The sequence below is a fragment of the Phocoena sinus genome, chromosome 10 (genome assembly GCF_008692025.1).
Source record: "Phocoena sinus isolate mPhoSin1 chromosome 10, mPhoSin1.pri, whole genome shotgun sequence".
Lineage (NCBI taxonomy): Eukaryota > Metazoa > Chordata > Mammalia > Artiodactyla > Phocoenidae > Phocoena > Phocoena sinus.
The window spans coordinates 27,757,386-27,782,769 of NC_045772.1; the positions used below are offsets into that span (position 1 = coordinate 27,757,386).

The 25,384-nt window shown below is 41.0% G+C and overlaps 2 protein-coding genes across 3 annotated transcripts in view; one reads left to right on the forward strand and one right to left on the reverse strand.

Moving 5' to 3' along the window:
* The first annotated feature begins 21,561 nt into the window (after window positions 1-21,561).
* The window catches only part of EEA1 (early endosome antigen 1), a 142,159-nt gene continuing 138,336 nt past the window's right edge, over window positions 21,562-25,384 (forward strand). Inside the window, exon 1 of the mRNA XM_032645166.1 lies at window positions 21,562-22,829. Within this exon, the coding sequence (XP_032501057.1) occupies window positions 22,806-22,829 (24 nt within the window). The 5' untranslated portion in view covers window positions 21,562-22,805. The remainder of the gene's footprint in view (window positions 22,830-25,384) is intronic.
* LOC116760362 (basic proline-rich protein-like) lies at window positions 22,823-23,664 on the reverse strand. Of its 2 annotated transcripts, XR_004351717.1 has the most exons (3): window positions 23,570-23,659; window positions 23,365-23,479; window positions 22,823-23,206 (listed from the first exon to the last, which is right to left on the reverse strand). XR_004351717.1 is itself a non-coding variant. In XM_032645167.1 (2 exons), the coding sequence occupies exons 1-2, from the start codon at window positions 23,389-23,391 to the stop codon at window positions 22,946-22,948; spliced, it is 288 nt and encodes a 95-aa protein (XP_032501058.1). In that variant the 5' UTR covers window positions 23,392-23,664; the 3' UTR covers window positions 22,823-22,945. The 2 variants fall into 2 exon arrangements, 1 of the variants encoding a protein (XP_032501058.1); XM_032645167.1 differs by having other exon boundaries at window positions 23,365-23,664.

The window sequence follows — 25,384 nt, forward strand, 5'->3', positions numbered from 1 at the left end:
TTTAAATTCATTAAGATTAAGAAGTCCGTTTATTAACAAATAAAACAAAGACAGCGAAGGGACAAGCCACAATCTGGAAGAAGATATTTATAACACAAATGACAGACAAAATACTAATATCTAGAATATGCAAGTGGACAAAAGATAAAAATAGGAGTTTCACAGAAGAAGAAACTTAAATGTCAAATAAAACATGGAAAAATGCTCAGCCTCCCTAGGAAGTCAACAGAGACCATATGACCTGCAAAACCTAAAATATATACTCTCTGGTCCTTTATAGAACAAGTTCTCCAGTTCCTGCTATATAGTTCAGAAATGTCTTATAACAATTAAAAATAAGATCATATAAAAATATTAACATTTAAAAAGTTATTTGCATTACTACCTTACTTTAGCAGATGCCTCTAGACTAGAGATTTGAATCTACAATAACAAGCTTCTATGCTAAAGACCAAATAACATACCCTATATGTATGGTATTTTTGAGGATGCAAGGAACAATTTAGGAGCCAAATTTTCTCTAATGTGATGTGAAATAAGTCTCTGACTGAGACAGCAAAATGTTCGCACATTAAAAAGATTGTCAACTTGGATTTATCTCAATAAAGTCCTTCTTTTCACCTAATTATCAAACGGTTTGAACTGAGTTGAGTTAATATATTACTGTTAAAGTGAGTAAAGACTATTTAGGTGATAGCCTTAAAGATATCATGTCAAAAATATGACCATATTTGCAGAGTAGATGCCGTCAAGGGAGGTCAAGTGGATGGAAAATGTGTGGGAGGAAAAATCTTTTCCCTCTCCCTTCTGAGGTTCAGTGGCTGGGGCCATGCAAATTGAACTGGCAAAAGACAGATTAACAGAAGATTTATTAAATGTGCCTATCAGAGGCCTTACAGAAATGAAGTAAAAACCCTAAAGAAGCCATCAAACCCAAAGGCTTATATACCATTTCAACAAAGAGCAATACTACACTTGTGAAGTGCAAGACAAAGGAAAAGGGGTTTGAGTTTCCGGGAAGATGGAAGATAAGGGTACTTGTAAGGTCTGTCATTTAGATGGCTCTCGGTATGTCTCTGGGCTTGTGGAGCTATCTCCAGTGATTAAGATGGGAAATGATAGGTTTCTCTTCCTGGTACAGGAGAGGGAGACATTTTTACAAATGGAAATGTATGTTTTGCTTTTGGCCAAATCGGGGGACGGCAGAGAGCTTTTTTTTTTTCCCCCATGCCTGCTGTTTCTTAATTGCCTTCAGCTCAAAATAATCCTTATGCCAAAGTAGTATATTTCAGTTCTTTCAGTAACAAGTGGCTTCTTGAGGTGGAATTTATTTCATTGAGTTTTACAATCTGGATCTGGTTCTTCCCCCTTACCCCATACCCCATCACCCCAGCTCTCTTCAGAGAGCACACAGTTGTTTCCTCTCTACTTTCACCTTGAGAATGAGAGGGTAACAGATTTTCTACAGGTGCTGCTTGTTTTTCCATCTCATCATATGTCATTTCTATTAATCTCTCTGCATAAAGTTGGGCTGGAAATTTCCTCTATTCAGGCATCAATATGAGAGTTTGGCTCTCCTTTAGGATTTAGTTTACTTCTTAATTTACTTTGGGCTTGGTTACTTTACATTTCTTCCTCTTAATATGGCTTATGTTTTTATTTTTTTTGAATTTTATTTATTTTTTTATACAGCAGGTTCCTATTAGTTATCCATTTTATACATATCAGTGTATATATGTCAATCCCAATCTCCCAATTCATCACACCACCACCCCTTCCCCGCCACTTTCCCCCCTTGGATGGCCTATGTTTTTAAAGTTAAAGTCAACCATATCATGTTTTGTTTTTACTCATTTATTCATTCGACACATGATGAGTGCCTACTCTGGAACAGGCACTATTTTAGGTATTGGGGATACCGCAATGCACAAAAGAGGGGAAAAGTTCTGCCTTTATATTCTAATGGTGGGAGGAGACAGTAAACAAGGTAAGTATGTAAAATACATAATATGATAGTGATAAATGGTAAAAATGATTCTGTAGTAGTAGATGTTAAATTGTAGAAAACCAGACAGTGATTGATGCAAATAAATGTGTTTCAGCAATGCAAATAACTTTGTTTCATAGGGATGCAAATGATTTGTGTCCAGTAGAAGACATTGGGTTGTAACCCAAATATTAGTTTTATTGCCCTATGGGGCATTAACCAATTTTTATGTAATTTAGTAGTCTTATTCCAGCATTATTTTCCCTTTCAGTGACTATAAATACCTTTGTCTTCTTATGCCCCATTTGGACCAGGTTTATTATTCTGCTAATTCTCTCATTAATGAGGTAAACAACAATGAGAATCATAGTTTTTAACTTTTTGAAAATGACATATTAACATATAGAATGTGATTTAGGTAATTCTGATATGCTAAACATCTTTAATGAACAAACAAAAAAAGATATAAATATATAACATAATAGAAATTTTTTTTTAAAAAAATTGTGGGTTGATTTTTAACATTCTAATGTTGATTGAGTACTAGGCATTAGAAATGAAAATTATGAAGACCATACAGTTATAGGAGATAAAAGTTTATGAGAATGTTTTAAAAATATATAGTGTTAAAAGGTAAACTGAGACTTATTAACATTTTTAGAATTTATTTGAGCAAAAATCTATTTTAATCAGGTAATACCAAACTAGAAGTGGTTAGGAGCACTCTACCAATAGGAGCCAGGGGAAGGACTTTTATAGGGAAGAAGCAGAAGCCAAGCAAAGAAACTATTTGATTAGCCACAGCTTAAGTGTTTGCCTTATTTTGAAAAGCCTAGTTGGATGTTTGTGATAGGTCATCCTTAGATTTTGATTTCTTAACCTTAAGGCATTTCAGGCTTAGGTGTTGGTTTGCTTAGATAGGCTACTAAGATATTAGAACCACCTCAGTCTAATGGGCTCCTTATTTAATTAATTTCACAATAGATAAATAAAATAAACTCCTAGAATGATATTGCCTATTTTACTGGTTTACTAGGTATTCAAGTATTTGAAATCATTAAGAGAATAGGCTTTGGAATCAGACTACCTGGCTTCAAATCCTGGCTCAACCACTCCTTGGCCTGGGCAATATGTTCTTTTTTTTGTTTAATCTAAGCCTCAGTACCTTTTATCTTATCAGATTATTGTGAGGAATAAATGAAAAAATATAAGTAAGAAGTTCAGATAACTGCTGGTAAGTGCTTGATACGTTTTAGCTACCAGCTTTCTGTTTATTTTGTTCTTACAATGAAAAATTTACAATATACGAGGTAATGTAGAGCAAGTAAGTAACCACTGCAACTTCATATCATTATGTAAATGACTTTAAAAACAACACACAGCTCTTTCCTGGTAGTGCAGTGGTTAAGAATCCACCTGCCAATGCAGGGGACACGGGTTTGAGCCCTGGTCTGGGAAGATCCCACATGCCGCGGAGCAACTAAGCCCGAGCACCACACCTATTGAGCCTGCACTCTAGAGCCCGCAAGCCACAACTACTGAGCCCATGTGCAGCAACTACTGAAGCCCGCGCACCTAGAGCTAGTGCTCTGCAACAAGAGAAGCCACCTCAATGAGAAGCCCGTGCACCACAACAAGGAGTAGCCCCTGCTCACCACAACTAGAGAAAGCCCATGCACAGCAAAGAAGACCCGATGCAGCCAAATAAATATAATTTAAAAATAAATAAATAAAAACAACACACAATGTGCAATATTTAATAGAACAACATTATTCAATGTTGAAAAGTTTTACTTAGTGGAGAGCTTCTTTCAAATAAAAAGGGATTAATTCTTATCTACCAACATAGTCCTGTATTTTACTTCTATTTTATGGAACATTTTACAACCACAAGTAAATTTGGTTTTCTAGTCAAACCTGTGTCTCAACAACTAGTACTTCATTTGCATGAAAGAGAAACTTCTAAACTGTTGCTTGAGTAAGCAATTGACAATACAAAGAAAATACCTTGCAGACATTTCTTTAGAGGTTTAAGAGTAAATCCACTTCTTCCAAACTTTAGCAGTTATTAATTTTCCAAATAAAAGAAACAAACAAGCCAAAAAAATTAAATACAATAAAAGGAAATAAAACAAAAACAGATATAGTTCCTTTTAAACTGTTGGCACAATTATTCAAGCCAACTTTCCAATCAGGGTCAGCAAACACTATGCAGGCTTAAACAATGAGTTGGTCTTTCCTAATGTCTTCAACTTTCAAAGTCAGAGCAGATGGTACAATGGATTCCTTTATTCTATACTACCTCACAGTATTTTAAATTCACCAAGATTATCAAAATTGAGGGACAGAAATATTGATCTACCTAAAAATACCTTTAAGTTTTCAACTGTAAATTACTCCACTAAATTGGTTGTATGTGTTAAAAACAAACAAACAAACAAAAAGTGAAATTCAACCAAGTAAATCTGAAGATTCTAATTGGCTCTGTTCAACGATTCAATTAATCAGGAAGTAGCCCATTCTAGCAGCTAGAAGGGCACTCTGAGGAGTGGTACAAAATGGGATGCTTTTATAAAAAGGAAGGTGGGGCAAGGAAGTCATTAGCAGAAGAAAAGGGTTATTTTGGGCCAGGATATCTTTTTAGAGGGAGGAGAATGGTAACAGTTTTATCATGCAGATTGTCTCTTCTTCATCTGGGGGCTAGAGGGCCCACATGACAGGTTACCTCACTGGTGATGATGAGGAAATTCCAAACTGGTTGACTAAGATTACATTTCTGAGATCGAGAGCCCGGAAATAAACCCACACATATATGGGCAACTAATTTATGACAAAGGAGCCAAGAACATACCATGGAGAAAGGAAAGTCTCTTCAGTAAATCATGTTGGGAAAACTGCACAGCCACATGCAAAAGATTGAAACTAGGCCCCTATCTTCTACCATATACAAAAATTAACTCAAAATGGATTAAAGACTTGAATGTAAGACCTGAAACCATAAAATTCCCAGAAGAAAACAGGCAGTACACTTTTTGACATCAGTCTTAGCAATATTTTGGGGGGGTACCTCTCCTCAGGCAAGGGGACCAAAACCAAAAGTAAACAAATGGGATTACATCAAACTAAAAAACTTCTGCACAGCAAAGGAAAGCATCAACAAAATGAAAAGACAACCTACTGAATGGGAGAAAATATTTGCAAATCATGTATCTGATAAGGGTTAATATCCAAAATATATAAAAAGAACTCATACAACACTGAAACTGAGTACGCCTGAAACCAGGTTTCCCCTGCTGAGTTTATGATTAACCTCTCTATCCAAAACTTTATTCCCTTTCTTGTCCTGTACCTGTTCCTCTCAGGATAGAGGACTGTCAAAGAAAAGGGGAGATTGAAAATGAGCAGGATCCTGTGAGGCTCTCCTTGGTACAAAAACCTTTCTGGGACCCCCATTTCTTGCTTGTAGCAAAAGGCTTTGGTCTCCTAGGCCTTTCCTGAGTTCTAAAGAGCAGATTCAACCAGTTACTAGTTAGGGAAGTGAGGGAATGCAGAAACAAGGGAAAATCAGTGCAGAAATAAAGGAAAATCTGTCAAGAAACAATATTTCGGTGATAAAACAGTCCTAGTTCCTGCTTGACACATATCTTTGAGTTGTTCTGCAGGAGCTAAGACCCCACCCAAGTGGAAAATGGTAACTACATGCTGAGACCCCAGACTGGTTGGAACCAGAAGGTTGATGACTGAGATCCCTGGAACACCACCCTATTATATCACCACTGATTAGAAGAAAGTCATGCCCCCTGTAGCCCTCACCCCAAATGTTGCCTTTAAAAACTCTTCCCTGAAAGCCATTGGGGAGTTTGGGTCTTTTGAACATAAGCTGCCCACTCTCCTTGCTTGGCCCTTCGATAAACCTTTCTTTGCTCCAAACCCTGATGTTTTGGTTTGTTTGGCTTCACTGTGCATGGGGCACATGAACATGGGTTCAACAACAACACAACAAGAAGGAAAAACAAACAACCCAATTTAAAAATAGAGGATCTGAACAACATTTTTCCAAAGAAGACACATAGATGGTCAGCAAGCACATGAAAAGATGTTCAGCATCACTAATTATTGGGGAAATGCAAATCAAAAACCACAATTAGCTATCACCTCATGTCTGTTAGAATGGCTATTATCAAAAAGACAAGAAATAGCAAGTGTTGGCGAGAATGTGGAGAAAAGGGAATACTCCTGCATTGTTGGTGGGAATATAAGTTGGTGCAGCCTCCATGGACTTCTCTCAAAAAATTGAGTACTGTTGACTTAAAAAATGCACAATGTAAAAGCTGTGGGTCAAGTTTATTCAGTGTCTTACTGAGGACTATAACTCCAGAGTCAGACTCTCAGATAGCTCTGAGAAACTGTTCCAAAGAGGTAAGGGGGGAGGTCAGTATATATGTGATTTTGGCAAAGGGGGTACATGCAACCAAGCATATATCTTGGTAGGAGGTTGTCAGTAGTCAGGAGGAACAAATATCTTAGTTATGGTTGTAGTGCTTTTCTAAGTATGGGAAGATGAAAGAATCCAGATTTATAAAATGTTTCTCCTGAAAATATCTATTTGAAGGCCTGTTCTGCCAGTTTTCCCAGAGCACAGAGTTCTTCATTCCTGATCTCCATCCTGAACTCCTTTCAGGGTGTGTTAAAGGTAAGCTGCTGCAGTGGCTAATGATTCAATGCTTGTAGAACTGAATGGCAAGCGACATTCTTTAGTTGGTAGAACTACCATATGATCCAGCAATTCCATTTCTGGGTATGTATCAAAAGAATATGAAAACACTAATTAGAAAAGATATATTTCAGTACTATTTATAATAGCCAAAATATGGAAGCAACCTAAGTGCCCATCAGTGGATGAATGGATAAAGAAGAAGTGATATATATATATATATATATATATATATATACACACAATGTAATATTATTCAGCCATTAAAAAAAGATGAAATCTTGCCATTTGCAACAGCATGGATGGACCTTGAAGGCAATAAGGTGAAGTAAGTCAGATGGAGAAAGACAAATACCATGTGATTTCACTCATATGTAAAATATAAAAACAAACAAACAAAACAAAACAAAATGAAAACAAACAGTTACAGAGAATAGATTGGTAGTTACTAGAGGGGAAGTGGGGTTGGGGGAGGAATGGGTAAAGAAGGTCAATTGTATGGGCAGATAAAACTAGATTTGGGGTGGTAAGAATGCTGTAGTGTATATGGAATTTGAATTATAATGTTGTACACATGAAATTTATATAGTCGTCCCTCTGTATCCATGGGAGATTGGTTCTAGGAGCCCCCATGGATACACACATGCTTGAGTTCCTTATACAAAATGGCATAGTACAATGAATACAGCTGGCCCTCGGTTAACTGTGGGTTTTGCATCCTCAGATTCAACCAACAGTGGATGGAAATTTGGGTTGGTGGAATCTGCAGATGTGAAGCCTGAGAATAGGGAGGGTTGACTGTATAGTTATAGAAAAAAGATCTGCATATAAATGGACCCTCACAGTTCAAACACATGTTCAAGTTTCAACTGTATAACGTTTAAACCAGAGTTACCTAAAAAAAAAAAAAAGAAAGATTACATTCCTGGGGAAGATTAAAACTGCAGGTTGGTATTAAATCTAGGTTTAGTATTTAGCTTTAGCACAAGTGACACCATTTTGGGCTTATAGTTTTTCTTTTTAACATATGCTATCTCAGAATTTTTCTTCAGTATATAAAATGATTTAAAGATGATTTTTGTCACTTATTTTTCATCATAAGACTAAATTATTTATTATTAGCTTTAAATTTCATCCTAAGGTCTTCCAATTCAGTTGCAACATATGTAGTAGTTTCTTGAGTGAACTGTAGGGGAGGAAAAACAATTTTGCCTCTACCCTTCTGAGTTATGGGCTGGGACACTCTGTAATAAAAGGCAGATTAGCAAGAGAAAAACAAATAGAATTGTATTAACATGTATACCTCATGTACACATGGGAGATACCCAGGGAAAAATGAATAATGCCCTAGGTGGCCTAAGCTACCAGCTGAAAGATCATCTTCAGCTAAAGATAAAAGAAAGCTGTGTGAATCTGTGTCTGTGTCTGTGTCTCTGTTGGTGGGAGGAGGCCAGTTATAGGAGGTTGCCAGGAAAAGACTGGTAATGAAGGGTAAAATTTCTTATGTACATTTAAGTTGGTGCCTTCTCCATTATAAGATTCTCTTGTAATTTAGTCATTCAGTTTGTTAATATGGTGTATCACATTGATCGATTTGTGGTTATTGAACCATCCTTGCATCCCTGGGCTAAATCCCACTTGATCATGGTGTATGATCCTTTCAATGTATTGTTGAATTCGGTTTGTTAATATTTTGTTGAGGATTTTTGCATCTATGTTCATATCAGTGATATTGGTCTGCGATTTTCTCTCTTTGTGATATCTTTGTCTGGTTTTGTTATTGGGGTGATGTTGGTCTCATAGAATGAATTTGGTAGTGTGGCAAATTTAAGTTTTGCCTTTTGGAACCTTCTGGAGTTTCTTTTTTCAAATATTTTCAATCTATGGTTGGTTGAGTCTGCAGATGTGGAACCCATGAATACAGAGGGCCAGTTGAATATTTATTCAGCCAAACCTCAAATGCCAAGCCAACTCCAGGTCTTCTCACCCAAACAAGTTTGACTATATGGCCCTAGCCCATCAGATATTTTTCATTTGTCTCTTCCTTGTTCTTTATTCTTTTTTTTTTTTGCGGTATGCGGGCCTCTCACTGTTGTGGCCTCTCCCGTTGTGGAGCACAGGCTCCGGATGCACAGGCTCAGCGGCCATGGCTCACAGGCCTAGCTGCTCCGCAGCATGTGGGATCTTCCCGGACCGGGGCACGAACCTGTGTCCCCTGCATCGGCAGGCGGACTCTCAATCACTGCACCACCAGGGAAGCCCTGTTCTTTATTCTTTATTCATAAAAAATGTCTTGCTTTCTACCTCATTTTGCAGTTCTCCAAAAGGAGACTGTGAATGTCATGAAGTATTAAAATTTGTTGTATCACCTGAATTGTCTTCTTTATTTTTTTAAACAGAGTTGCCTACCCTCTTTCTTTCTGCCCAAAAGCAGGGCATACATTTATCCCCTCTGCTGTACGAGGAAGAAGAGAGCTATCCTTATTGCTTGTTCAAAGATAAACTGAGGTATATTAAAAATGATAAGGTTTATTTGAGCAAAAATTGATTTGAATTGGGCAATACCCAGTTGGAAGTAGTTAGAAACACTCCACAAACAGGAGCCAGGGGAAAGACTTTCTATAGAGAAGAGGCAGAAGCAAATCAAGGAAATTATTGGATTAGCTATAGCTTAAGCAGTTACATTGAGAAAGCCTAGTGGGCTGTTTGTGACAGGTTGTCCTTAAGTTTTGGTTTCTTAACCTTGAGGCATTTCAGGCTTAGGTTTTGGTTTGCTTATGCAGGCTGCTAAGGTATTGCCTACTGTTTCATTAACTTATAACATTGGAGATGGAGAACTGGCACTGAGATGAGTCTGCATAAACAAAACTTACTAAAATAACACTTATCCTCCATTCCTTCTACCCATATATTTTCTTGTCACTTTCCCACAATTTATCTGCCCTAGAAGCCTAAACTCCCTTTCCTTTGTCTAGTTACTTCTCTACAGTATATCACCATCTGTTAAAATGATATATAAGCCCCTGAGTCTAACCACTTCTTTGGATTTTTCACTTCTTTTTTTTGTGAAGTTATCATACACATGTAAATATTAATAAAACTTGTATGCCTTTTCTCCTGTTAATCTGTCTTTTGTTAGTTTAATTTGTATCTCCCCAGGTACTTGAGCTAAGAGGGTAGAGGAAAAGATTTTCTTTCCCTACAAGGTAAAAGGGAGAAGAAGGAGACTGTATTTTCCAAAGATTGTTCTTTAATTTTCTTCCCAGATTAATTTGTTTGCTTGTCAACTAAGTATCCATTTTATATATTAACCAAAATCTGTCAAGTAAAATATATTTTTGGATCCTATTTTTAGCCAACTAACCTGTAACAAGCATGGTTCCTAAATTACTTTTAAAGAGTGTACCATGGGCTTCCCTGGTGGTGCAGTGGTTGAGAGTCCACCTGCCGATGCAGGGGACGTGGGTTCGTGCCCCGGTCTGGAAAGATCCCACATGCCGCGGAGCGGCTGGGCCCGTGAGCCATGGCCGCTGAGCCTGCACGTCCAGAGCCTGTGCTCTGCAACAGGAGAGGCCACAACAGTGAGAGGCCTGCATACGGCAAAAAAAAAAAAAAAAGTGTACCACGTGTTATTTTTTATGTAATCTTGCAATGCTGACATCAAGTACACTATTGTAATATCATTTACAAGTGATAACATGAATGAGATGATTGCCCTGAGTTATTAGGTAGATTTTTTTCCTCCCTTAGCAAAGAAAACATTTTTTTAATACAGATAAATATAGAGGAGAGAGGGAGAGAGAGGAGAGAGAAAGAGAGTCTCTTCCACCTAGAATATTTTTTACACAATAATAATTTAACTATTAATAATAATTATATTAAGTAAAGTACTTTATCATCTCCCATTCCTCACTCATGCTACCTGTGGTGGCAAGACATTTTCAGATTAGTATTTTACAATGGACCATGTATTTGTACAATGGACCATGTATTTGAGCCCCGACCATAATACTCTGCTTTAGATTTTCAGACTATTCTAAGCGGTCTATGGGCTTAAGCAACATACTGTTTGAATTTCGATGGCCTCTGGAATCTTCTGTCACTGAGTTTCTGTCAAGTCATAAGGGGAGATGGAAGTGCAGTGGGTCTAAATTGTATACCACTCATCATTCTAATTATGCTGCCTAGGGAGGCCAGCTGGCTAGCTGTCAAGAGACCTCAGGAAGTTTATTTACATTGGTAAAATCACTGTGGTACAAGCTCTGAATCTTTGCTTTGCAGGCTCAAAACTTGAATTTCTGTCAGCACATTAAAAGTAAAATCTTCTCTTGGCAAACTCATTTTATTCAAGCGTACAGAGACTGAAATGTCATTTTATTAATTTACAATGGACAATAAAACAGTCGTGTGGACTGTTCTGCTTGCCTCAACAGAATAAGTGCATTTACTCTTTAAAGACAAAACTACCTGGGAAGCCAATTATAATTGAAAATTGGAAGGGTCTGTATTCAGAACAAGAGGAGGTAGTTGAATGATGGACCTCAGGGACAGGCTTTTCATGTAGCCTAGAGTGTTTTGAGTCTGTGATGTTCCCTTCTCACCCTTAATAGGGTTGAGTACAAAATGGAGGTACATATAGGCCATGTAGCTTAGTTTGGGGTGGGGTGAGAGTTTGGGATGAGTAGGAACTGGACAGACAAAAGGAGGGTGAACATAGGGAACATTCCAGGCAGTGGAATAGTATATGTCATGGTCTAGAAGTCAGGGAGAGACTGTGATGAGCCTGAAAACTGCAGTAGTTCAGCATGCCTGAAGCATACAGTGCAAAGAAAATAATGTCAAGTGATAAGCGGGGAGGGGTAGCCGGAGCAAAAGCATGGAAGGTCTTGCAAATCACAGTAAGGAGTTTGGGTTTTTGTCCTCAAAATGATGGGGATGGGTGAGGAATTTTAAGCAGGGGTGTAATGAAGATCTGTTTTGTGCTTTAGTAAGATCACTCTGGCTGCAGGGTAGAAAATGAATTAGATGGATGCAAGACCAAGATCAGAGATGAGTTACTTCTAGGTCAGAAAGGAGTGACTTGAAAATTGGGGCAATGTGAGACAGAATTTACAGGTCTGGGTGATTAATTAAATATGGGCAGAAATAAAAAGAGAATGGACAAAGATGGCAGATTTCTAGCTTGGGCATATGGTGGTGCCAGCAGTGGTATAGGGAAGTGAGTGAAGGGCAGAAGAGGCCCATGATGAGTCAGTTTAGAGTTGAGACATTTTGAATTGAGCTTGAGGATTCTGGGAGATATTGAAGTGAATTTGTTCAGTAGGCTGTTAAACATTTGGGTTTCATATGTAGACGAGAGAGCCAGACTGCAGATTTTAGAATCAACAGCAAATAAATAACATGTAGTAGAAACCCTAAGAGTGTCTGGTAACCCAATGAAAGTGTATGGGAGGTGGATAATAATGGTCCTGTAGCTGTAAACCTTGGTGCAATCCACCTTGTTTAGCCAAATTACTAAGATCAGCAACTAATAATACCAGTCACTCTTCTGTATACATTCTGGCAATGTCCTTTCAAAGTTGAGTAGTTCTAGTATATGACTGGGAGCTTAAAGTTTAAATTCATGACATGATTTTCCAAAGTAGGCAAATTCTTGGAAGGCATACTGAGCTAACAATCACATAATAAAGCATTCCACTTGTATTTGTTAAATAGCTTTATGCTAGCCTCAGAAGTCACACAGTGACTATTCATTTGAAGCAAATCGCTAAGTCCAGCCTACCTTCAAAGGAAGGCAAATTAAACTCTGCCTGTCGGTGGGAGGAGTGTCAAAGAATTTGCAGATATGTTTTAAAAATCACCACCGTCAGGGGAAAAAGAGGCTACATTTACACGTTTTGGAAGGTTTACCCAGTAAGTTTACTACCAACGACTGGTCTGAAATTTACATTTTCCTTTCTCCCTCCCTCCTTCCATCGCTTCCTCCCTTCCTTCCTTCCTATCTTTCAAAACTCATTTACAGATATTGACTACACACTGTGTCACAATCAATAAACTCTGAATTCAATGCTATATTGCTCATTGAAAAAAAATTTCTTTGAAAAAAAATTTCTTTTAAAAAAAGCAACACAAATTTGGGACTTCCTTGGCAGTCCAGTGGTTAGGACTCCGAGCTTCCACTGCAGGGGGCATGTGTTCAATCCCTGGTTGGGGAACTAAGATCTGCATGCCACATGTTACATCCTAAACAAACAGACAAACAAACAAAAAACACAAATTTGTTACCTTACAGTTCTGGAGGTCAGAAGGCTGCAATCAGTTTCACTGAGCTTAAGTCAAGGTATCTTCAATGGCTGGTTCCTTCTGGAGACTCAAGGGGAAAATGTTTCTAGCTCCTGGAGGCTGCCTGCATTCCTTAGCTCAGGACCTCTTCCCTGCATCATTCCAACTTCTTGGTTCTACCGTCATGTCTTCCACTTCCTCCTCTGTGTTCAATCTCTATCTCCTTTTTTAAAAAAATTGTGGTAAAATATACATAACATAAAATTTATCATATTAATCACTTTTAAGTGTATCCTTCAGTGGCATTAAGTAGATTCACATTGTTGTGGAACTATTCTCCACTATCCATTTCCAGAACTTTGTAGTGGAAAAGAGTTTTAAAATGCTGACCATTATTTTTGTATTTCCCTTCAATGGAGTATATGGAAAGAATCACAGCTTTGTAGGCATGGATAAATTCCAAACTTCTGATCCTCAGCAAACTCACCTATGATATTTAACATAGAGCTATAGACAGCAGATATGACATGTCTAGCACTGGGCAGGCTCTTTGCTCTTCATAGCTTAGATCTAGTATATATGAACATACAGAATCTAGTTTATTTTCCAACATTTCTCCAAAGGGAGGATAGCTTGACTCCTATTTAACACAAGGTCTTAACTGCTCTGCCTCTTGAGACTGAAACTGATCCACTCACTACAGTAAGTCCCCTATATACAAACGAGTTTCATTCCAAGAGCACGTTTGTAAGTCCAGCTTGTTCGTAAGACCAGCAAAGTTAGCTTAGGTACCCAGCTAACAAAATCAGCTATATAGTAATGTACTGTAATAGGTTTATAATGCTTTTCACAAAAATAATACATAAAAAACAAACAAGCACAAAAAATAAAGAAAACATTTTTAATCTTACAGTACAGTACCTTGAAACGTACAGTAGTACAGCACAACAGCTGGTGCTTCTTAGCAGTACCAGCTACATCACTGCTGCTTTTACGCTTGCTTCCGGACATCCTGGGCTTGAAATAAAGATACTGTACTACTGTACTCTATACAGTACTGTACAGTAAAGTACACAAAAGTACAACCACTTATAGAGGATGCATGCATGTGACAATATACTCCAGACACATGAACTAACTTATGTGATTGGACAGGTGAACGCACATTTGCATCTTTGAAAGTTCGCAACTTGAAGGTTCGTATGTAGGGGCCTTACTACATCCACAAGCTCCCTTGCCTTTTCGCTCCTCATTGAGTTGGGCCAGTGGAAAGCACAAGCAGGAAATCCAGAAGTTGGGAAGGGAATGAAGACAGGACATATAGTCCCTTGGTATCCTCTCTTTCACACCTAAGTGTTTTCTAAATACTCCCTACTGAAGGTCACATCTTCTGTCCTGCAGCTCTCTCTCATAGCTCTCTCTGGATTCTGGTTAACTGTTCTCTCTTGCCCCTTCGGGCACTGGTCCAACTAGATATATGGTAACTCCTGCTGCTGCTAACCTAGGTGTGCCTCACCATTTCTTACTGGTTTTCTTAACTTTTGACCATACCTATTTCAGTTGTCCCCTCCTCTAAAATATTTTCAATTATACTTTTGCTTTTGGGCCCCAGAGTGATACTTTACTTTTTTTTTGGAAACAAATCTCACTCAGAACCCTTTATGTAAAACAGGTAAAAGTGAAGCTACATCAGCTGATGCAAGGGTGAATAATGTAAGGGCCTCAATTGCTTGCTTCTCCCCATCTACTGAGGTGGCCTCTGAGGGACCACTTAGGGCTTGGAGGGACATACTTAGAAAAACACTGGACTGAGCAAATCCAAGGAAACGCTAGCCCTGACCAATGCTCAGATGACATCTCTCTACCCAATTCATTAAATCACTTCACCTGACTTCACAAACACTCTTTAGAAACATGTGAGAACAGAACTTCAGGTGTTAGTTCCATTTCTACAATTCGCCTACACCACCACCTTTTGTAGTAGTCCATGTGTTTTTTTCCATTTAGTTAGCTGTTCAGGTAGGGGGTCCACAGGTTGATCTCATTTAGAAGACTGATAGGAATGATGATTTGGATTTGATTTAACATCAATTTCATTTTGATTTACTACTGAATTTTTTTTTTCAAATAGGCAAAATAAAGAATCTTCACTAGATCAAAAAGATGAGGAGTTAACCTAGCTCCCCACTGTTTTCCTAGTTCCCCAAATGTGTGGTTTTGGAAAACCCAAGCAGAATGAGGAGTCTTTCAGGTCAGAAAGTCCCAACCATGAACTTTCTGTGTATGACTGGAGGAGTCACATTGGCACTCAAGATTTCACCCTCTTATCATAGATGGGAATTTTTTCCCCTTTTCTTTCTTCCTTCCTTTCTTTCTTTCTTTTAAAAACTTTTTTTTAATTGAAGTATAGTTGATTTACAATGTTGTGTTAATTTCAGCTGTACAGCAAAGTGACTCTGTTATATATACATTCTTTTTTTAATATTATTTTCCATTATGGTTTATCATAGGATACTGAATATAGTTCTCTGTGCTATACAGTAAAACAGTAGGACCTTGTTGTTTATCCATTCCATATATAACAGCTTACATCTGCTAACCCCAATCTCCCACTCCATCCCTCCCCCAACACCCTCCCCCTTGACAATCACAAGTCTGTTCTCTATTTCCATGAGTCTGTTTCTGTTTTGTAGATAGGTTCATTTGTGTCATATTTTAGATTCCACATATAAGTGATATCATATGGTATTTGTCTTTCTTTTTTTTTTTTGCCATGCCACACGGCCTGTGTGATCTTAGTTCTGCGACCAGAGATCCAACCTGTGCCCCTGCAGTGGAACCACTGGACTGCCAGGGAGTCCTGGTATTTGTCTTTCTCTTTCTGATTTACTTCATTTAGTTTGATAATCTCTAGTTGCATCCATGTTGCTGCAAATGGCATTATTTCATTCTTTTTTATGGCTGAGTAGTATTCCATCATATATATGTACCACATCTTCTTTATCCATTCATCTGTCGACAGACATTAAGGTTGTTTCCATGTCTTGGCTATTGTGAGTAGTGTTGCTATGGACATAGGGGTGCATGTATCTTTCTGCATTGGAGTTGTGTCTGGATATATGCCTAGGAGTGGGATTGTTGGATCATATGGTAATTCTAGTTTTAGTTTTCTGAGGAGCCTCCATACTGTTTTTCATAGAGGCTCTACCAACTTACATTAGATGGGAATTTTTGTTGTGCCACCTCTACATGATTCCATGGACTATTTTGTATTCTACCAACTCAACATGTGGTTTGAATGCAATAGGTTTAGCCAGGGCCATATATGTGTGTATATATATATGTGTGTGTGTGTGTGTGTGTGTATTCATATACATATACATATATATACATGTATATGATTTTTAGTAGCTCTTAGAACATAATTATTATTTTGGATCTTCCTTAAACCTGCTTCCAAAGAAACTCAATGGAGACTTGATACTTTTCTTGGAGTTACTCAAGTCAACTTGGAGAAAATCAGTAGGGACTTCTGTAGAATTCATGTATCTGCCCACTCCTTTGAAGTTCTCGTCTTTGCCTCCCTCCTCATCCTTCCCTCAAGGGCTGAAAGAAGCACAAATTGATACTAGACTTCAATTAGTTGGTCCAATGATGTTAACATAATTTGTTAAAAGTGAACAATTCAGTTGAGAAAAATAAAAACTAATTGCTGCCAAATAGCTGGTTAGTGGTCCTGTGTGTGTTCCTTAGAACCCCTAAACTATCTTTGCTTTACGTATACAGAGCCATCAGCTGCACTTTGCTTGCTGTGTTGTGATCTTTCATAGATTTGCTTCTAACTGGAAATGAATTATTTGGTGGTCACACATGAAATTAAGAAGGAAAAAAATTTCTAATTTACAAAAGGTGGAGAATAAGTTGTTTCTCATAAATATTGGGAAAATTTTGAAGAGTCAAGAAACAGGGCTTCCCTGGTGGCGCAGGGACACGGGTTCGTGCCGTGTCCCTGCCGATGCAAGGGACACGGGTTCGTGCCCCGGTCTGGGAAGATCCCACGTGCCGCGGTGCGGCTGGGCCCGTGAGCCATGGCCACTGAGCCTGCGTGTCCGGAGCCTGTGCTCCGCGACGGGAGAGGCCACAACAGTGAGAGGCCCGCGTACCGAAAAAAAAAAAAAAAAAAAGAAACATACACACATATATATTATATCAAAAGAAAAAAGACTGTTGAGTAGGATCAAAAGATGTTGGATCACTCTCAAGATTGTTAGATATGGACTATAGCTTCACAAGTAGGAAGATCTTAGTTTGAGGAACTCTGTAAGGCAACTGCTACAGGAATGATTACACACCCTTCTGTCTTAGTTCAGGCTGCTATAACAAAATTCCACAGACTGGGTGGCAGAAATTTATTGCTCACAGTCCTGGAGGCTGGAAGTCTAAGACCAGGGTGCTAGCATGGTTGGGTGAAGGGCCTCGTCTGGGTCACAGACCCCTTGTATCCTCACATAGAGGGACTAGAGAGTTCTTTATGGTTTCTTTTATAAGAACACTAATCCCATTCTTGAGGGCTCCACCCTCATGACCTAATCACCTCCCAAAGGCACCACCTACTAATACTGTCAGCTTTGGGGGTTAGGATTTCAACATATGAATTTTAGGTGGGCACAAACATTTAAGCCATAGTACCTTCCTTCCTTTCTTCATTCATTCATCAATAAATATTTTTTGCTAACCATGGGTTGAGCATTGTTTTAATTATTGGGGACACACAAGTGAACAAGAGACAAGACCCTTATATTCTTGTTGGGAGGGACGTGAATAGAGAAACAAGAAAAGTCAGAAATGATAGTTTTCTCTGCTATGCAGAGAATTAGAATGGGTAATGTGATAGACTGGAGACCGCTTTAGCACTTTAGATGAGGTGATCCCTGAAGCTATCTCTGAGGAGATGACTTTTAAAGTGCAGTTATGAATGCCAAGAAATTAATCACAAGATCTCAGGGAAAGGCATTTCCTAAATAGGAACTGTTTGGTGCAAAGGCAGGAGTAAGCTTTGTGCAGCTGAGGAATAAAAGTTCAAGGAAGGACTTCCCTGGTGGCACAGCGGTTGAAAATATGCCTGCCAATGCAGGGGATGCAGGTTCAAGCCCTGGTCCTGGAAGATCCCACACGCTGCAGAGCAACTAAGCCCATGCCCATGTGCCACAACTACCGAAGCCCACGTGCGTAGAGCCCACGCTCCACAACAAGAGAAGCCACCGCAATGAGAACCTGCGCACCGCAACGAAGACCACAATCAGAGAAAGCCCACACACAGCAGTGAAGACCCAACGCATCCAAATATAAATTAAAAAAAAAAAAAAGTTCAAGGAGGCTGGGGCATAGTAAGCTAAGTGTTTATAAGTGGAAGGCAGAGAAGCAGGCAGGGCCAGATCGACAGGTTGTGTGAGCCAGGATAAGGTATTTGGATTTTATTGTGATTGTGATGGGGAGCTACAATTAAGAAAGGCAGTGACGTTCTTTAATTTGCATTTTTAAAAGTTGTTCCTGGCTGCTGTGTAGTGAATGGGTTATAGGGAAGCCAAAGTAAAAGCAGAGAGACCAACCAGGAAACTATTCCAATAGTCTGGACAGGAGATGAAGGTGCTGTGGGCTGAGGTGATAATGGAAAGAAGTGGCAAATTTGGGGTATGTTTTGGAGGTAGACATGTCAGGATTTTCTGATGGATTGGATGGAGGGAGGGGATGTGATGAGATAAAGAGAGAAACCAAAGATAACGTCAAGATTTCTGGTTTGATACAACTTAGTAGCTGGGGGTAGGACATACTGAGACAGGATAACTGGTGAAGAAGCAATTCTGAAAATAAAAATGAAACAGTTTTGTTTGGGTCATATTAAGTTTGAGATGCTCATTAGACATCCAAGAAGAAATATGAAGTAGACGGTTTGTCATACAAGTCTGGAAACCTGGGGAGGTTCAGCACTGGAGATACAGACTTGGGCAGACAAGTGAAATTTACAGCCAGGAGACTGGTTGAGATCACTTCTAGGCCATGTGCCATAGACGAAAGGAGGGGCCTAGAACAGAGTCGGGGGCTCTCTAACATTAAGATATGCAGTAGAGAAGTCTTCAAACAAGTTTTAGAAGGAATGGTCATTGAGGAGAAAAACCAGAAAGTATACTGTCAAGGAAGTCAAGAGAATAAAATAATTCAAGGAGAGAGTGGTCTCTTGTTCTCAGTGTGAACAAGACTCAAATAAAGTAAAAAAAAAAATAATCAAGTCATTACTGGATTAGGCAACATGTACATCATTAGTAATCTTAATATGAGCAGTCTCATTGGAGTAGATGAGAAGGAGACTTGGTTGGAGTGGGTTAGGAAGAAAATGCAAGGTAAGACAGTGAAAGTACTATAGGTGTGAAAGCCACTTTGGGGATCTAAAAGAAGACAGGAGGAAAGTATAACAGGATTGTTGCTGGACTGTGTTGAGTGTCTGAGATCTGTGGCTGTTAATGTAAAATGAGCCCAGCAGCTTCAGCTGTATACATGTATCTCTAGTGATATTCAGCAGCTCCTGTACAGCACAGAGGAGCTGGGTAGTCAAGTTCGGGTTCTGCTAGACAAAAACAACAGAGGAAGAGAGAGCTGAAGTTAAGCATATTTGCAAAGGGTGGCAGTGCTATAAAGTTGGATCATAGCTTTAATCTGGGTTTTGACGGAAATGAGGACGCTAGGGAAATGGCTGATAGTAAGAACGTTAAGAAGGGCCAATGGACTGGAGGTCATGATGGAGTCAAAGAATTGATGGAATGTTGATGTAAAAGAATAAATGGATAGGAACTAGCAGCCAGATGGGTAAATAGGAATGTTTTGTGTGGGAAGCTGCTACATTAGTGAAGGATATTCTTACATGATTATGTCTCATCCACTGCTTATTTTCTTGGAGTTTTCAGTTCCCTAGTATATTATTCCAATGATGGAGTTATCATAAGCTGCAGGGGGAGCACACAGATTTTGAATAACCCATCTAGCTAAGCAGTAGATGAGAGTCTATTATATTAGTCAAAAGATTCCACTGGAGAATTCCAGTGGAGAAGGCCTTAGCATGTGACATTAATAGGCAGCTTTAAACTAATTTTTTTTTTTTTTTTTTTTTAAATTTTATTTTTTTATTTTTTTTTGTGGTACGTGGGCCTCTCACTGTTGTGGCCTCTCCTGTTGCGGAGCACAGGCTCCGGACACACAGGCTCAGCGGCCATGGCTCATGGGCCCAGCCGCTCCGCGGCATGTGGGATCTTCCCGGACCGGGGCACGAACCCGTGTCCCCTGCATCGGCAGGCGGACTCTCAACCACTGCGCCACCAGGGAAGCCCTAAACTAATTTTTGAAAAATAAAAACAAGTGTCACTTTAAAGGGAAAAAACTGCTTCCTTTCTCTACTTACAAGACTTATGACACCAAATGTGTGGAGTTTTTTTCCATACCAAGCAATTCTCCAATTCCCTGCACACCAACAGTGAGTCCTACAATTTAATTCAGTTCTGGCACTAACAACCCAGAGTTAGCACAGACCCCACAGACTAAAGGCTCAGTCCCACCAAGAATGCCCCCTACTTCAGATACCAGTTGAAACTTCCAGGTTGTCTTCTGTACTTTGGGCCAACTGGCTATAAATTGGGTGTTCCCACAACACTCTCCCCAGCTTTGATAATTTGCTATACTGGCTCACAGAAATACTTTACTTACTATTACCGGTTTTATTACAAAGGCTACAACTCAGGAACAGCCAAATGAAGGAGATGCATAGGGCAAGTATGGGGGTAGGGGTGCAAAGCTTGCCTATTCTCTCCAGACACTTCCTCCTCCCAGCATCTTGATGTTCCTCAATCTGGAAGCTCTCCACACCTCGTTATTTAGGGTTTTTATGGAGGTTCCATTACATAGACATGATTGATTATATCACTGGCCAATGGGGATTAAGTCTTGAAGTTCCTCTTGGCTCCAGTAGGTGGGCCAGAAAATTCCAACCTTCTAATCATGACTCAGCCCCCACCCTAAAGCTATCTAGGGACACCCAACCACTCAGTAGATCAAACATTACACCAAAAGATGCTCTTATCACCCTATCACTCAGGGGCAGAGACCAAATCTATTCAATATATTTATTATGTCACAGTTTTATTACTCTGCTTCAGTGAAAATATTTCCCATACTGTCTGAAAATAAAGTACCTGTGTCTGGAAAGGTGGAAAAGTGTGTGCTTTGCTATGTTTGCCTGGAAGTACTTAAGTGCACTATCATCAATAGTGATTAACAATGTATGAGTTGTAGGCACGACTGTTTTGCTGCACTACAGACACGACACACATTAAAAAACAGACATGTTTTGGATGGAAACAACATATTACATCATATAATGCTTTATTTACATTTTACAAAACGCTTTTACATTAAGTAATTTGAAAATAAGATTTGCTGCATTTTTTTCAGAAGGTCTGTGGGTATTTTCTGATAAGCGCTCCATTCATTGCTTGGTAGACTTCAGATCCCCACCCTCCCCTCCCACCCCCAGCAAGGTTAGTTGCATTATTCCCCTCCTCCTACTTAAACATTATTAAAGGCTTCTCTTTACCCCGCTCAGGGTAAAGTTGAACCTCTTAGCTCGTGAATACTGGCAGAATGGTAGGATTCCACAGCTGTGATTTTTGAGTTTAAATAATAACATCGTGCCTGGAAGTCAGGTCCAAGTCCACTTCCAAGTCCACGTCCTTGTTTTGGCACACTGTTTATCTGTGACCTCATTATTTTTTTCTTAATCTATGAAACAGACGCATTAAGGTAGATTCACTTCATACATCTATTGTCAGAAGAGGATTTAAAATTCCCTAGGAGAATGGGCCAAGCGTGGGCTTTAGATGGTGCAACATGTTAGCGACATCAGTCCATTATTGTTGCTATAGTCCAAAGATGACAACCGCAAACTTCTCTTACCAACTCAAATTCCAGTTTCTTCCTACCCTTTCTTCCGATTCTTTCCTTTCCCTTTGGCTGATATTAGAAGCAGGAAGGGAGTACGGAAAGGCGCCAGGGGTTGGACCAGGGGAGAAAAAAAGCCCATCAGACCGGTTAATCGTGTCTGCGATTCTCTCCTTTGCTTCCAAGCGCTTCCAGCAGAAATGAGGATCCAGTTCAGGAATGGCCAAGGCCGGGGTCACAGCGACATATTTTACAGAGTAATCTGAGGTGCCGTCGCAGGTACCCGCCCAGAGACCCCTTCTTGCGTCGCGGTCAGGGACCCCCTCCAGGTTCCCCTAGAGAGTACGCTGTCTGCGCGCGGGCGCGTCCTCTGACAGAGCGCAGGCGTGCGCTCGGCGCCCGCGTTGTCCCTCGGCCCGCCGGAAGGAGCGGCGGCGCCAGCGTCCTGCCGCCTGTCCGTCACGCAACCGCCCACGCTGCCGCCGCTTCCGATTGGCCGCAGGGGCGGGCCAGGCCCTTTCCAGCTCCGCCTCCCGCGGATGGACAGGCCGGGAGGGCGGGGCCGTGGCGGGCGGGTCCGCCCAGCTGTCAGTTACGGGGGCGGCCCGGCAGGCGGGCGGGCGGGCGCTAGCTGGCTGCCTCTTTGCTCGCTCGCGCGCGCTCCCTCTCGCCGCCTGTGGGGAAGTCGGGGCAGCCCGAGCGGCCGCCGCTACAGCCTCGCCCCGACCTCCTCCCAGTCCTTTCCTGGCTCATCCCTCCCTCCCGCGTACCCCCGAGTACTGAGTGGCCCCGCAGAAGGTTTGGAGAGTCACCGGGGCGGCGCCGGGTGGTGTTTAAACCATGTTAAGGAGGATTTTGCAGAGGGTAAGAGAGTGAAACCGTCTTTCAGGAGCACGTGAGCGGGAGAGCCGGAGCCCGGGGCCGCGGAAGCCGCCGCCTCGCTGAGTAGCAGAGGCGGCGGCGGCGTGGCCGCCCCCCCTTCAGCGCCGGCCCCTTCCTTTAGGCCCCGCAGCCCAGGCGGCGATTAGGCCTCGGTCGTCTGCTCTGGGGGCGGGCCTCGGGGGGGCAGGGGGCGGGCGGGGCGGCGGCAGGGCAGCGGGCGGGCGGGGCGGCGGCAGGGCAGCGGGCCGGGTCCCCCGCGGCCCCCGGCTCACAGGCCCGGGCCCCGCACCCGCGTGGGCTGTCAGTGCGAGCGGGCGGCCGGGCGGGAGGGTGTGGCGCCGGCGCGTTCCTTCCAGATTCTGGAATGGCAGTGAAAATGCAGAGTTAGTGCCCGCGGGTCCGGCCGGCCAGCCGCCCGCCGGGCTGGAGCACGCCGGGTGGGAGACCTCGGGAGGCTAGCTCGGCTCTTCCCCCAGCGCCCCGCCCGGCGTGCCCCGCAACTTTACCCGACACGCACCTGCTTCACGCGGATTCGTAATCTCATCTGGGCAGCACTGCAGGGTAATGTGGTGAAACCCGGCCTAACGTTGGCTCAGTCGCTGTTCCGACACAGTTTAACTGGCTAAAATCAGCTGCGAAGGAAGCTATTACTCACTGTTGGCAACTCCCCTACCCCACACACCCCCCACTTAAAAATGCGTTTTCCCCTCCCAGCCCGGTACCTTTTTGTTTGAGCCATGCAAGTATAGATCCGTTGTCAGCTTAATCCAACGGTACACTCCTTTACTTTCTGCCAGTGCTCTCTCTATGTCAAATCTGGAAAAGCCTGAAGATACAAAGATTAGAGCACTGGAAAGCTGTAGGTGTTTTGTTTAGGAATCAGTTCCTAGAATAACAAAATCTTTTCTATAGGAGTCACTGTTACTCAGTTTTCTGTTTTGGTTAGCTTTTTTTCCTCTTTTTCCCTTAATTTCCTTTTGAGACCGATGGGGTGCAACAAAATGTAAATGACTGAAAAGTTGGTGCCAAACCCATTAGTTGGTTACTGAGAGAGTAGGATAACTAGTTCCAAGGGCAAGAGGAGTTAGTGAACTTGTAGCATGCAGTCAAGGAATGTACCAAAGAGAGTTGAGTCATCCACTGTGTAGAAAGGGAGTGTCCTTGCTCCTGCATAGCTTTGGGAAATGTTCAAGTCATGTGGAACTTGGTTATATATCAGGGGGAGAAGTAGTTAACTTCTGTATCTTCCATCCTGTATTGACATTTGATGATTTTTTGCAATGTTTTGTCAGAGTTTTTTGAAATCTTGATAAGCGCTGATTTTGGCAGTAGCGAGGGCATGCCCTTTACTCTGGTCATCAGTTCCTGTGTTCAACATTAAAGACACCTGTGCGTGATTTACTTCCACTACTTAGAGATTTTTTCTCTTGTCAGACCTGACTGATTACCTCGTGCCTCAGATTGTGTTTCCGTCGCATAATTCCACAGCTGAAAATTAGTTCGCCTGTGGTTTGCTTTATAGTTTATAAATAAAGTGTTTACTGACTTAAGAGTAGCTTCTAGTAGTTGTATATTAGTTTTCAGAAATATGGACTGCTTTCCAGTACTTTCGGTTTAATGTTGTTAAGCGTCACGATTATATAAAGATCATTTTGAGGGTTGGTGCATACACATTGATGGCTACAGAAGTTTCAGCTGAAACCACAAAATTGGAATTTATTCTGGTTATTGCTGAGGTATGATAAAGGAATCATCACACATGAATAAGTCAGTTGACAGCTAAGTTTTTTAACCATGGAATTATTGGTATTTGTGACTGGATAATTCTTGGTTGTTGGGGGCTGTCCTTTGCACTGTAGGATATTGAGCAGCATCCCTGGCTTCTACCCACTAGATGTAGTAGCACCCCCAAGTCCCCTCCCCCATCTTGTAACAACCAAAAATATCTGAAGACTTTGCCAAATGTGACCTAGGGGCAAACTTGCCCTGGTTGAGACCACTGTCTTAAATTTATATACTCTTTTATAGGAAAGTTTGAATTGTTTCTCATCGTTAACCACTTAACTTCCTTTTTTTCAAAGTCCTTATATTGAGTGTCAGTAAATGCAAAGCATCTGCTAGGGGCTGGGAACCAGTTAAATAAGATATGGGCCCGCCTTTTAGGACTCACAGCTGGTTGGGGAAGTGGACATTTAAAAATAATGGCAGTTCTTTGTAATAGAAGAATGAATAGTGCCTGGGGGCCACTTTGTGGGAGGGTTTTGGGGCAATCAGGAAAAGCTTCTGGGAGGAGGGCATATTTGCTGCTCAGAAGAGTGGAGGGCAGGTTGGGCTGAGGGAACCACAAATGCCTAGACAAGAAGTTGTAAAATGGGGCAAGTAATATTAAGGGGAATGTGAACATTTAAGTTTAGGGAGTGAAATGATATGCAGGGATTGGTGGGAGGTGAGGCTGCAGAGGTGAGGCTCAGACCAGATCAGGAGAGGACTTAGAGCCACCTGGGAGGAGTTTGGCTCTTACAGATGGGTCACTGTTA

Excerpts from the sequence above, each read along its gene's own strand:
- LOC116760362 (XM_032645167.1), bottom strand. The coding sequence starts at position 23,391 with ATGAGATTACGAATCCGCGTGAAGCAG. Across the intron at positions 23,207-23,364 it reads TACGAATCCGCGTGAAGCAG|AATCTGGAAGGAACGCGCCG; the intron begins GTGCGTGTCGGG and ends CTGCCATTCCAG.